This window comes from Antechinus flavipes, chromosome 6 (genome assembly GCF_016432865.1).
Source record: "Antechinus flavipes isolate AdamAnt ecotype Samford, QLD, Australia chromosome 6, AdamAnt_v2, whole genome shotgun sequence".
In the NCBI taxonomy this organism is placed as follows: Eukaryota; Metazoa; Chordata; class Mammalia; order Dasyuromorphia; family Dasyuridae; genus Antechinus; species Antechinus flavipes.
Genome location: NC_067403.1, coordinates 153,077,722 through 153,090,589, shown reverse-complemented (window position 1 = coordinate 153,090,589; position 12,868 = coordinate 153,077,722). Strand labels below are relative to the sequence as shown.

The following is a 12,868-nucleotide window of genomic DNA, read 5'->3' as shown; positions in this document are numbered from 1 at the left end:
CACATTTTTACCACATTTCTTTAATATTTGTGGCATAGTAGTAGTAACCATTTAGTGGTTTGGTGTGATCCCTTGGATGTTGGTGTTTGTCATAAAGCTTTGTAAGAAGTCTCTGAATGGTAGACAAATGATCACTGAAATCAGAGGAAGGACATGGGGTCAGATCCTATCTGTATCACTTTTACTCATATGACCTTGGATAAGTAAGTTTCGGTTGCCTCATCTATAAAAGGGAAGAGTTGTACTAGATGAATTTTGGGGCCCTTCAACTCTTGTATCTATGATACTAAGTCAAGTCAACTAAGTGATTCAGTAGATAGAGCACTGGATCTTGAGTGAAAAAGACCTGAATTCAAATTTGGCCTCAGACACTTACTGTGTGATCTAGCCAAATCGCTTATCCTCTCTTTGCCTCAGTTTCTTCAACTGTGAAATGGGGATAATAGCACCAATAGGATTGTTGTGAGATTCAAATGACATTCATTGGCACATAGTAGATGCTATATAAATACTTATTTCCTTTTTACCTCCTTATCTTGGAAGGCAGAGAGTTTGCAAGGTAGACTATGCAAGTCGATGATGAGACAAATAACATGATGTCATATCAAGAACATTGGCCTGAAGATAGAAGGCCTAAGTGTGATTCCTGACTTGCACTGACAAATGATATGAACCTTCTGTGGGTTTTGTATTGCTCATTTGATATCCAGGGAATCTCTATTTTACCTTTGTGTTCTAGCATTCTATGATTCACCCTTCCTCATTCTGGCTCCAGTCCAGTTTGTTTTTTTTTTTTTTTTGGTCTTATTTCATGTTACTCTCTTTTGTGTACTGTTCCCCCCTCCTCTCTGGACTGAATGAAAAATAGTATCAGATAGTTAATAAATCATGGTATTTCCTAATCACTATTTATTCCAGTCAAAATACCCAATAAGAGATCAATGTATACATGAATAATGGTGATACTCCAATCTCCAATAAATGTTAGGTATTAGCCAAGAGGTACAATGACTAGTTTTAGAAAAGTTTTGTTGCTTTTAGCTTTTACACCAATCACTGTAACTGGATAAATTTCCTTGCTGATATTAATGAAAATATTGGGGACTGAAGGCCCACTTGAAATGGTGATACTAAAATGTGCACAACTCTGAAACAAATCTGAAAAGAACTTTGGTTCTTGGCATTGTCTAAAGAAGCAGGTCAATGGATAGCTTAGGAGCTGTTGTAGCTAATTCTATATTCACTCTTCTCTTCCTCTGTCTCTTCCTCATCAAAAATGTTATTATGGATTTGCACAAAGGAATGGAAGAGGATTCCATTTAAATATAGGTGTTGGTAATTTATTATATTTCAATGGTGCTTTTTCCTTACCTGAGATGGAAATTTTGGATGAATATTCTTTTTAGATCATAAGTATTTTAAAACATCCTAAATAGAATCCCTGCCACCACAGAATCAAGATACTTTGAGAAGTTAATTGATTTTGCCTGTAAAACAATCTAATGAGGGAAAAAAACCACTCAGTCTCAATCTTGTGGCTCTCTCATTCAGGTCAATAGCTCCTAAGAGGCATTTTATATGTTTATTTTAGTTGTTCTGGGGTAGAAGAAATAGATGGTGGAAGATGAGAGTAGAAAGAGAGGAGAAGGGGAGAAAGACAGAGCCAATGAGAATATATTATGGAAAAGTATCAGGAGACAAAAGAGGCAGAGAGGAAAGGAAATTTGCTTTTCTTTTTGCTAAAAGCCAAGCTATTCTTCCTTGATATAAATACTGGATTCTTGGGACTAAGAAAAGAAAAATACTAAAAGTATGCAACCACTTGAAGTTATGGGGCTGAACTTAATCAGTAGACTTCCACCTTATAATTATACAAATCTATATTTACATAAGTAATGTCTCTTCCAAGTGAAATCTATAGTGATTTACACTGTTCCTGAATGCATGTTTTTTTTTTTCCTTTTTTGTATTGTGCAGGTAAAAAATATTGATAGCTTAAAAGAAAGAAGAAAAAAAGGAATAGAGAATTCTTTTAATTTGGCAGCATAAAGTTCCTCTAATTTGATAGTTACCCCCAATCTTTTATTGTTAAGCAGTAAAAGAAGCTGAGACCTCCATGTAGTAAGTCCTAGGGTCAAAATTGAGCTGAGCTTTTTATGTAGCTCTTGGTGTTATATCTAGTGATGTCCTATAATTAAGCAACAGAGTAAGCCTTGCACTGTTTTAAGTTTCTCAATTTGTCAGATGTGAATTTCTAAGTTTTCACCACTGTGTACTTGTTTTCTGCCAATGATGAGCTTCTTTTTTGTAAGTGTTTTGTAAGTTTATTTTCCAAAATAAATTAATTTTTGATTACTTAACCAAACTTTAAAATGGACAATTTCAATAACAGAGTATCTCTTGTCTGCCCTTTTGTGTTTAAAAATAAGTCCACAGTTCTTCAAAAAGCAAAATCTACACTTTTAGAAATATTTTTCTTAAGGGTATTATGGTTACAAATGTATGGACTTTTTAGATTTCTGAAACCAATTAGAAATATGGATTTGCAATTAATTTTTCTAATTTAAATGAAGATAGAAATTTAGAAGATTTTACTAAAAGCTTTTAATTGAGTGTTGAAAACATGAAAGATGACCTCATCTTTTCAAGGTATTAGTTTTTTTAAAAAAATAGTGTGTCACTAACAATTAATAAATCTGCCCCTTTCTATTAAAAAAGGAAGAATTTTATAGACTGTCAGACTGAATTATTCATGTATCTATTTAGTATTCAAAGAAAATAATAAAATTTTTAACTGAAGAATATTAATTCTTAATATATTTTCTTAGTTATTTTATGTTTTATCTGGTTTTTATGGGGGACTTTTGGGTGTCAACTTAATAAAATCATAGTTTAAATATTAAAAGAAAAAAGTTTTCTTAAGTTTCAGTTTAAAAATTTCCAAATACTCTTTACATTTACTAGTATTATTTTAAAAGTCAAATCAGACCTACTTTCGTTTGTTATGCAGGAAATTCATTCCATAAACATAAAAGGTCTTTAAAACTTGAAACTGTGATGTGGAGAAGATTTTGGAGTTAGCCTAATTTTTTTTCCCAGTTAGCAGCAACATGATATGCATATAGCTGGCCAAAATTGAAATGCTTACAGAAAAAAAATGATGAATGGATATTCTGAATGTAGGCACTCCCATTGAGCCCACTGTGGATTACTTTGAACAGTCTTGGAAGATTCAGATAAATATTCATGAAATGAAAACCCTAATCTTAAAGAATTGTTCTGCTGTAGAATGTAAATAAAAAGCTAACCCTATTTTCAACCATAATGTAGTTCCTACTACTATCACTAGGTGGCAGCAATGGGGAGCATAAAAATGAGAAGCCATTTTTGAGTGTTATTGGGTTAGGGGAGAGGAGTGGGGAACTCAATATTATGAAAAAATAAGTGATAAAATAAAAAGAGAAGGAAACAGGTATATGAATGGAAGAATGAAAGGGATACAAGATACAAAAAAGAAAGGCGACAGGGAAGATAATGGGGGGAAGAAAACTAGAAAGGAGAAGGAGGTGGTGAAACATGGAGGCAGATAGAAAGAGAAGTTAAAACAGAAAAATCAAAGATGAGATGTGAAGGGATTTAGGAAAGAAACAGGAGAGGACAGTTCAAGCACTGATACAGGAGGAGAGGAACTTTATGGATGCTGGTTTCTAATTTTGATCGAATTCCAAATTGCCAAAGATTAGTATTTTTCTTTCTCTTTTATTTTTCTTAGTTAGACCGATTCAAAGAACCACCGGCATATGGACCTATGTGTGATATCCTGTGGTCAGACCCCCTGGAAGACTTTGGAAATGAGAAGACTCAGGAACATTTCACTCACAACACAGTCAGGGGCTGTTCATACTTCTACAGGTGAGTCTTGTGCTGTTCTCTCTCATGGAAAGTTAGTTTGATAGTTCATAGGTTATTTTAATTTGTTTGGCATTTTAAGAGATATTTCTACCATATATTTTATTTATTTATAGTGCTCAGAAAACTGTTCTTCAGTCAAACCAGTGGAAATGGTGGGTTTAAACCAAAACTGTGATTTTAATGTACTCTGAAAGCTTTCTAAATGAAATAATTATATTCATCATGAAGAGAATGTAGGGCAGGGAAGAAAGGAAGAGAAGAGAGGAGGGTGAATTAGCTAGAACTGTTGATCTCTTTTAAACAATGAATTTGTATTTCAATTGTGCTTTATAGTTTAAACGTTCTTTCCTTACATTATGTCATTAGAATTTCACAAAAATTTCATAATGTCTAGGGGAAGAATAATTTCATAGTTTTAGTGTTGGAAAGGATCTTAGAAGTTATTGAATCCTTAAGTTCAGTTATAACTAATTCTTCATGACTCCATTTGAGTCTTGCTAAGCAACTTGCCCAGAGTCACACAGCTAGTATCTGATATCGAATTTGAATTCTAGAAGATGACTATTTCTCACTTAAAACCTAGCAGTCTATTTGTTGTGCTACTTAGCTGCCTCCTCATTTTACAAATGAAATCATTGAGGTCACATGATCAAAGGATCATCAAAGACCACTTCGTCCAAATCCCTAATAACACAAATGAAATCAAGTACCCTCATGCAATTTGCCCAATGTGGTCATGACCAAGATGTGAAAGAACATAACTTCTCCACACACAGGTCGAACTCCTTACTTATTACACCATGAAGTCAATAGTATCGATAGTTGCTTGTTACAATTAATACAATTGAGGTCTATGGAATAAACAATTTGATTAAATTCAAACACTTCATATCTGACAGAACTAGATTCAAATCCAGATTACAATTCTGTATAAATTATTAAAAACCACAAGAACAAATTTGTGAACAAGTTGTTGTGGTTGCTTATTTGTTTCAGTCATGTTCAACTCTTTTTGATCCCAATTGGGGTTTTCTTGGCAAAGACACTGGAGTGGTTTCTTATCTCCCTCTTCAGTTCATTTTAGGAAACTGAGGGAAACAGGGTTAAGTGATTTGCCCAGGTCATAGGTAGTAAATGTCTGTGGCGAGATTTGAACTTTTTGTTTGTTTGTTTGTTTGTTTTGCTGATGCCAGGGATTATAGTTGGTCTTTGGAAATACAAAGATAAAAATGAAAGATACTTCCATTTAATAGAGAATAAAAATTTTAAATTTTAAGGTTAGGGACAAATGTTAGAGTTGTCCCCCAAAATAAAAACCCAAGAGGAAATAGTAAGTAGATAATCTCTTCCTCAGAAATCAGGTATTCTTGAGACTATAAGGGAAGAGAAACACTTACTCTTACTTATTGGATATATTCCTGGGGGAAAAATTGTATTAGGTAAAAATGTACCTATCAATTGCCAATTTTTCATTGCCTTACATTATTTATTTATTTTTTCAGCATTGATAATTGAAAAACCTTTTGTTCCAATTTTTCTCCCCTTTCCCCCCATCCCCTCCCCCAGATGGCAGGTTGACCAATACATGTTAAATATGTTAAAGTATATGTTAAATACTATATGTATATAGTATTTAACATATACTTTAATATGTATATAATATTTTATATTATTATATTGTTAATAATAAAATATAAATATATATATTATATATATATATATATACACACACACATGTCCATACAGTTATATTAAAAAAAAAAAAATCAGACTTTGAAATAGTGTACAATTAACCTGTGAAGGAAATCAGAAATGCAGGTGGACAAAAATAGAGGGATTGGGAATTCTATGTAGTACTTCAGACTCATTTCCCAGAGTTCTTTCACTGGGTGTAGTTGGTTCAATTCATTACTGCTCTATTGGAACTGATTTGGTTCATCTCATTGTTGAAGATGGCCACGTCCATCAGAATTGGTCATCATATAGTATTGTTGTTGAAATATGTAATGATCTCCTGGTCCTGCTCATTTCACTTAGCATCAGTTCATGTAATTCTCTCTAGGCCTTTCTCAAATCATCCTGTTGGTCATTTCTTACAGAACAATAATATTCCATAATATTCATATACCACAGTTTATTCAGCCAATCTCCAATTGATGGGCATCCATTTAGTTTCCAGTTTCTGGCCACTACAAAAAGGGCTGCCACAAACATTCTTGCACATACAGGTCCCTTTCCCTTGTTTAAGATCCTTTTGGGATATAAGCCCAATAGTTACACTGCTGGATCAAAGGGTATGCACGATAACTTTGGGGGCACAGTTCCAAATTGCTCTCCAGAATGGCTGAATATAGTCACAATTCCACCAACGATGTATCAGTGTCCCAGTTTTCCCATGTCCCCTCTAACATTCCACATTATCTTTCCCTGTCATTCTAGCCAATCTGATAGTTGTGTAGTGGTATCTCAGAAATTTGCATTTCTCTGATTAATAATGACTTGGAGCATCTTTTCATATGGCTAGAAATAGTTTCAATTTCTTCATCTGAGAATTATCTGTTCATATCCTTTGACCATTTATCAATTGGAGAATGGTTTGATTTCTTATAAATTAGAGTCAATTCTCTATATATTTTGGAAATGAGGCCTTTATCAGAACCTTTGACTGTAAAAATGTTTTCCCAGTTTATTGTTTCCCTTCTAATCTTGTCAGATTTGACCTTATGAAGATGTGTGTACCTGACTCCAGATAGGGCATTCTATCTACTGTACCATTCAGCTGTCCTTTCTGAACATGTAGAACTATTCTCCATCAATTAGTCAGTAAATTAAAAATAAAATCAACTACATTGAGAGGCAGCAAAATCTTCACCTTTAGACATCTTTAGAGGCTATATTACCAGTAAATAAAAATATCATAGAAAACAAAATGTTTTGTTTATGTAGTGGTTGGACTACTGATCATAAAAATAGAGCCAGTTATTCCTATAAAGTTCTATTGTTCATTTAAGAAAACTGTTTTGAATCTGTTAGTTAACTTGGTTCAATATTAAATTTTCTTTTTGAATGGCTTTCCTTAAGTGAATTATGTAAAAGTTCAGAGAATTCTCTTTTAGAGTTGATCTAAGAAGTAGCCATAGTATTATTTTAAACCCAAAAAGCCTTCCAACTTGTTTGGTAGTCATTTTTACACTGAAAATATTGGGGATTTTTAGTTTGTTATTATATTAAACAAGTTTCTTAGGCTTGCTCTAAATCTGCCATCCAAAATGGAAAAAAACAAAACAAAATACCATTGTATATTTTAAAAGAAGAGGAAGAAGATAATAATTTATATAAACTCAAGAAATCATTTTTTCTGCTCTCTTTGAAACTAATAAACAAATTATTTCAAGTTATTAATCTTGTTTAAAGGTTTTAAGTCATACACAAAATATTACATGTAAGTTGTTTCCACTGTTTTGTCAATAATATCCCCTCCATTCCTAAATATCAGAATGGAATTAAATGTTGAGAGTTTCAAAAATAATCTTCCACAATGGAATAATTAGAAGTTGAAACCAGGCCCATCTAAAACGATATATAAAAACACAAAAGAAGTGGAGGATACAATATCAGGGTCCCATAATCTCTGACAACAAAGATCCTATGACCCTCATGGGAGTATTGCTGAGATACTAGAGAAGATGTCTTCATAGAATTGTAATTACCAGCATTTAGGTATTCTGTTTTGCACAAATCTCATGAAACATACTGCATGAATTAGTACCTGATACTTTCCCAGGCACTTAGGCCCAATGGGGAAAACTCATGTATGCTCCTAGGCAAAAGCACTTCATAGCATTAGATCTCCCCACCCCAAAACTCCAGCTACATTGAACAACTACAAAGCAGTATGATCTGGTTCTCTTGATTTTCCTCTCTTTACACAGTATCCATGATGATAAAGGTATGCTAGTTGAATCAGGAAGAGGGAATATGAGGTATCAGTACCAAAAGACTAAGATTTGGGAAATCAAACTAAGTTATCAATTCCATGTCTCAGTATTTTCTTTGTTTAATCTTGTGGACTAGGTTTATACTTCTGCTTACCTGATAATTTTCCTATCTCAATTCTTTATTCTTGGTGCTCCCTAGATACCTTGATAGGAAGTTGGTCTTGGTTCTCCAAATATGCTTGCTTTCCTGCCAATTCAAACCCTCCCTTCTTAGATTGTGGGATGAGGCAAAATAGGGGTTGCTTCATTTATGACATACTTGTAAGACTGGGGTGAGATGTAGGACCTCTTCAGACTCTACTTCTGACTCTTTCTCCACCATGTTCCAATAATAATAATTTTTTAAAAAGCTTCATTTTACTTTGTCTTAACTTCCCCTATTAGAGAAAAAACTCCTTGAGGTCAGGGAGCTTTTCTCTCTCTGCTTGTATTTATATTCTTAGTCATTAGCATAGTGTCTGGCACATAATCAGTGTTTCATACATGTTGGCTGCCTGGCTGCCTGCCTGATTTCATGATATTTGTTCGTAACTGGATTTTAGCTGTTTATTTCAGTCTCATCTTGCTTTAGTTGAGGATCAGATCTACACCATTACTGTATGTTCTGAGTCTATCCATGAAAGAAAAATCTATAGAATGATTTATTGTATTTAGACTGGCAGCTGAGTTATTCTGGGGAATCTTGATATTTAGAGGTAGAAGGGACCTTACAGCTCATTGAGCCAAACTCCCTTCTTATTTTTTTTTAAATAGATAAGGAAACCAAGGAAGGCCTAAAGAGGTGAAGTGACCCAGTACTTAACATATCCTTTGGCACAGTCAACATTTAAGAAATGCTAATTGACTGACCCATGGTGGCAGAGCTGGTAAACATCTGAGTCAAAATCCAAACCTGTCATATTTTATCAGCTATTCTATACTTGAATGTTTAGCATGAATACAATGCTGCTGATATTAATAGCATATTATTATATACCATTTAATAGTTTCAAAGCACTTTTCTTACAAGTTCTTACAAGTTTAGAGAGATTTATTATTTATGTTGATAAATCTATCATAGTGGAATCTTTGTGAAATTTAATCAGATAACTGTTAAGTATTAGAACTAGCCTTGGGATCTGGAGCTCTTGATTCTGGGGATATTATTGTCTTCACTGCATCATTCACCCTCAGCAAATTAGTATCAAGCAGACCCTGTGGACTTTAGAGCTCATATTCATTTATAACTTGATACTCCTCCTGTTGTGTCTTTTCCTATAACTCCCTTGAATTAATTTTGTAGATTCATATATATTTACTTATCATCTCCCCTTAATCAAATGTAACCTTTTTAAGGATGACAAAATTAAGATGAAAAACTAAATCAATCATCAAACATTTTCTTGATGCTTACTCTATGCCATATAGTTAATTATACACTTAAACTGAAATTCAATGGAAGAAACTCTGGACTTGGAATAAGAATATTTTCATCCAAGAATAAGCTGGTCTTTCATAACTACATGGACTTGTGCAAGTCTTACTATTACTTGCTATTATTTTTTAATCTTCAGCATTTATAGGGGCATTTTCCTCACTTAGGCAGATTGCAATATTTCTCTGGGTTAATTCTTGTCTATGCTTTGCTACAAATATCCATAAAATATCTATCCAGTGTGTCAGAAGCCTTCTTTCAGATCTTTTCATTTTCATTAGTACCATCCCTAGCCAAAGTTTCATCACTTTTTATTCTTTTATAACTGGCCAATTTCCTTTTCTGAACATTTGTTTTCTAGTTATTGTTATTTACACTACTCCTGCAAATGAATCATTATTAGTCATCTTCTTTGGTCAATTCCTGCTTACTATTGTTGTCTTTTATATCATGATTCTTACATGATGATTGTGTTTCATAATTAAGAGTTAGAGCATCAGCAAGAAAACATTGGTCTTAAAATGATGGGTTGATGTGTTAAAAAAAAAAAAACTTATTAGGATTATTGAAAATTTTGCACAGTACCCCTAAAACAATCTTGACTGTTCTTTTTCTTCCATTCAATTATATATCTGGCTCATTGTCCTGCTACCATGGTCCATGAAACTCATTTTGAAATATTAGGAATTGATGCAATTTATGCAATCTTTTACACAGAGGGGCACATGTAGAAACTTATCATTCTAGAAGTAATAGAGAGCCACTGGAGTTTATTGACCAGAAGAATAGCATGGCTAGATCTAAACTTTAGATAACTGAATGAAGGATACATTGATAGAGAAATTTTAGGCAGAAAGAACAGCTACAAAGCTACTGTAATAGTCCAGGTAAGAGGTGATGAGAACATGAAATGAGGTGGTAAATAGAAAGGAATGCACATGAGAGTTGTTGTCAAAGTAAAAATGGCAAGATTTGGCAATAGATTTTTATTTAGTATTGGGGGGGTAGCTGTCAAAAGTGACAAGAAAGTTACAAGCTCTGGGATCTGGGAAAGTGACAATAATCTTAAGAGAAATAAGAAAGGAAGAGGGGAGAATTTTGAGGGAAAGACTATAGTTTCTCTTTGGAGTTTATTGGATTTAAATACTTATGAAATCCAGTTTGAGGAGTCTGAAAGACAATTAGTGATGTGGAAGTGGAACTAAGAGATAGCAGCAGATATATAGATGTGGAAATCATTTTCATTAAAATGATAATTGAAATGAGGGGAGTTGGTAAGAATACTAAGAGAGATTTTATTGAGGGAGAAAAGTAGAAGACCAAAGGCACCCCTACAGTTAGTCAGCGTGAACTAGATGAAAATCCACCAAAGGAAAATGAGAAGCCATCAAATATGGTTTTTTAAAAAAAGAAGAGGGATAAGAAATGAAGGAAGGAAGGAAAGAAGAAGGAAGAGACATTGATTAACAATGTCCTTTGCTGGGAGAGAAATACAAAAAAAAAAAAATTCACATTGAAAAAGGGACACTAAATTTAGCAATTAGTAGATCATTGGTAACTTTGGAGAGGGAAGTTTCAGCTGAATGATGAAAGCAAAAGTCAAATTTCAAAGAGTTTAAAAGTGAATAGAAGTGGAATGGTAATGCATAATATGCAGATGGCTTCCTCGAGTAGTTCAGCCAGAAAGGGGAGTAAAGAAATCAGACAATAACTAATAGGAATGGTTGAATCAAGTGAGATTTTGTTGTTATTGTTGTTTTAGCATGTGGAAGCATATGTATATTTGAAAGCAGCAGAGAGGGAGCCAATAGGTATGAAGAGATTGAAGATAATGTAGACAATAGTGGAAACAATCTGGTAGAGAAAAGAGGAGAAGCTGGAACAAGAAAACAAGGAGAGTAAAACATAGTGTATAATTGAACTGGTTCCCCAGAAAATAGAAAAAACGAAGACAGTTTATCTGGGAAAGAACTGAAAGATAGAAGGAATGGACATAATAGTGAGGAGGCATAAAAGAGTTAGGGCTCATATGACATAGAAAAATGATAGAATGATCTTTATGGTCAGATAGGCATGAGAAAGTAGGTATATGGCAGAACAATGATGTCCTTTTTACTAACTTTTTGTAAACATCCATGATTTTTATTTTCCCTGATTTCATTTTATTGTTTCATTTATTTGGTTGTATACCACCAGTGGATGCTTAGAGAGGTTTTGGAGTCCAAGCATGGTGATTCCAATATCAATGATAAAAAAATTGCCATAGGTATGCTAACAAATTTGTGCCCATTTTCTATTTGTTAGTCACCTGGCAATTTCATATATAAATACTCTGGGGATGACTGGTCTTATTTAATTTTCATGACAACATTTTGGCATTTATTTTCCCCTCCACTGTTTTTATTGTCTTGTGAAGTGATGCTGCTTTTAATTTTCTGCCATTGTTTATATGTTTTAGAGATGATTTTGAATCCTTGGCCAACACTGATCTTATCTATAGCTATGTTGCTGCTTCTTAAGAGAATAAATGCTTATGAATGACAGTGATTTCTAGGCTGTTTTGACTTCCACCTAGTGGCAATCTATTCCATTGCTTAAACTTTTGTAAGAACTCATAATAATCAGTGGTATGCATATTTCATTAAGATAAAATGGATTTAATAATAGTCATACACCTCATAATAGGCATCATCTCAGGTAGTGCTGGATGAATAGGGGAAAGGAAGAGACAGAATTTCATAGATCATTGTTAGGGTTAGGAAGAAACCTTAGTGAACATCTAAATCAGCCCTATTGTTTTAAAAAAGAGAATCCTTCAATCTGAAAGTGTTAAATTGGCCTAAAATAATTTGTCCTTATTATTGAACAAATTAGTATTTAATAACTAAACTTCCAAATTCATTTTACAAATAACAGAAAATGGTAGGAAAATAAAAGTTTAGATAGACAAACAAAAAGAAATCTGAGTTATTCAAAATCTTACAGGATCTAAGAGATAAGGGGACTGATATTCTAAAATCATTACTGCAAGAACCTTGGATTATTACACAGTAGGTGAAAGGAGACAAAGTTGAAAGTTAAATGTTTGAGTTAAACATACTAGTGACTAGAGAAAATGCTTCACTCAATTTTCTCTATGGAGCAACATCACTTTGAGCAAAAAACATATATTTCATCTTATCTATTTTCATTATTCTACCTACCACATACTTATAAAAGAAAAGAAGGAAAGAAAGAAGGAAAAGTAAGGAAGAAATTGGAAAGAAAATGATGAAAGATTATAAAGATTCAGAGGCTTTTCCATGATGGACTTCCCATATACAGATATATGAAGGATCTTTGTTGTCCTTAACATGAAGAAGTCCAGATACTAGAACTCTTTTCATTAATGAAAGTTGATTGCTTTGTTATTTAAGAAACAAGCTCAAGGAGTTGCCTAAGGAACATGAAAGTTGTCACTTTGCCAAGATAATACAACTGTCCTATTATTATAGACATGATTTGAACTCAGAACTTCTTGCTGCTAAGCCTAGTACTTTCTTTA

General features: G+C 33.3%; 1 protein-coding gene across 2 annotated transcripts in view; it reads left to right on the top strand.

Moving 5' to 3' along the window:
* The window catches only part of PPP3CA (protein phosphatase 3 catalytic subunit alpha), a 365,964-nt gene that overhangs the window by 278,857 nt on the left and 74,239 nt on the right, over positions 1 to 12,868 (top strand). For both annotated transcript variants that reach the window (XM_051965901.1, XM_051965900.1), the window contains exon 6: positions 3,773 to 3,912. In XM_051965901.1, coding sequence (XP_051821861.1) covers positions 3,773 to 3,912 — 140 coding nt within the window. The remainder of the gene's footprint in view (positions 1 to 3,772; positions 3,913 to 12,868) is intronic.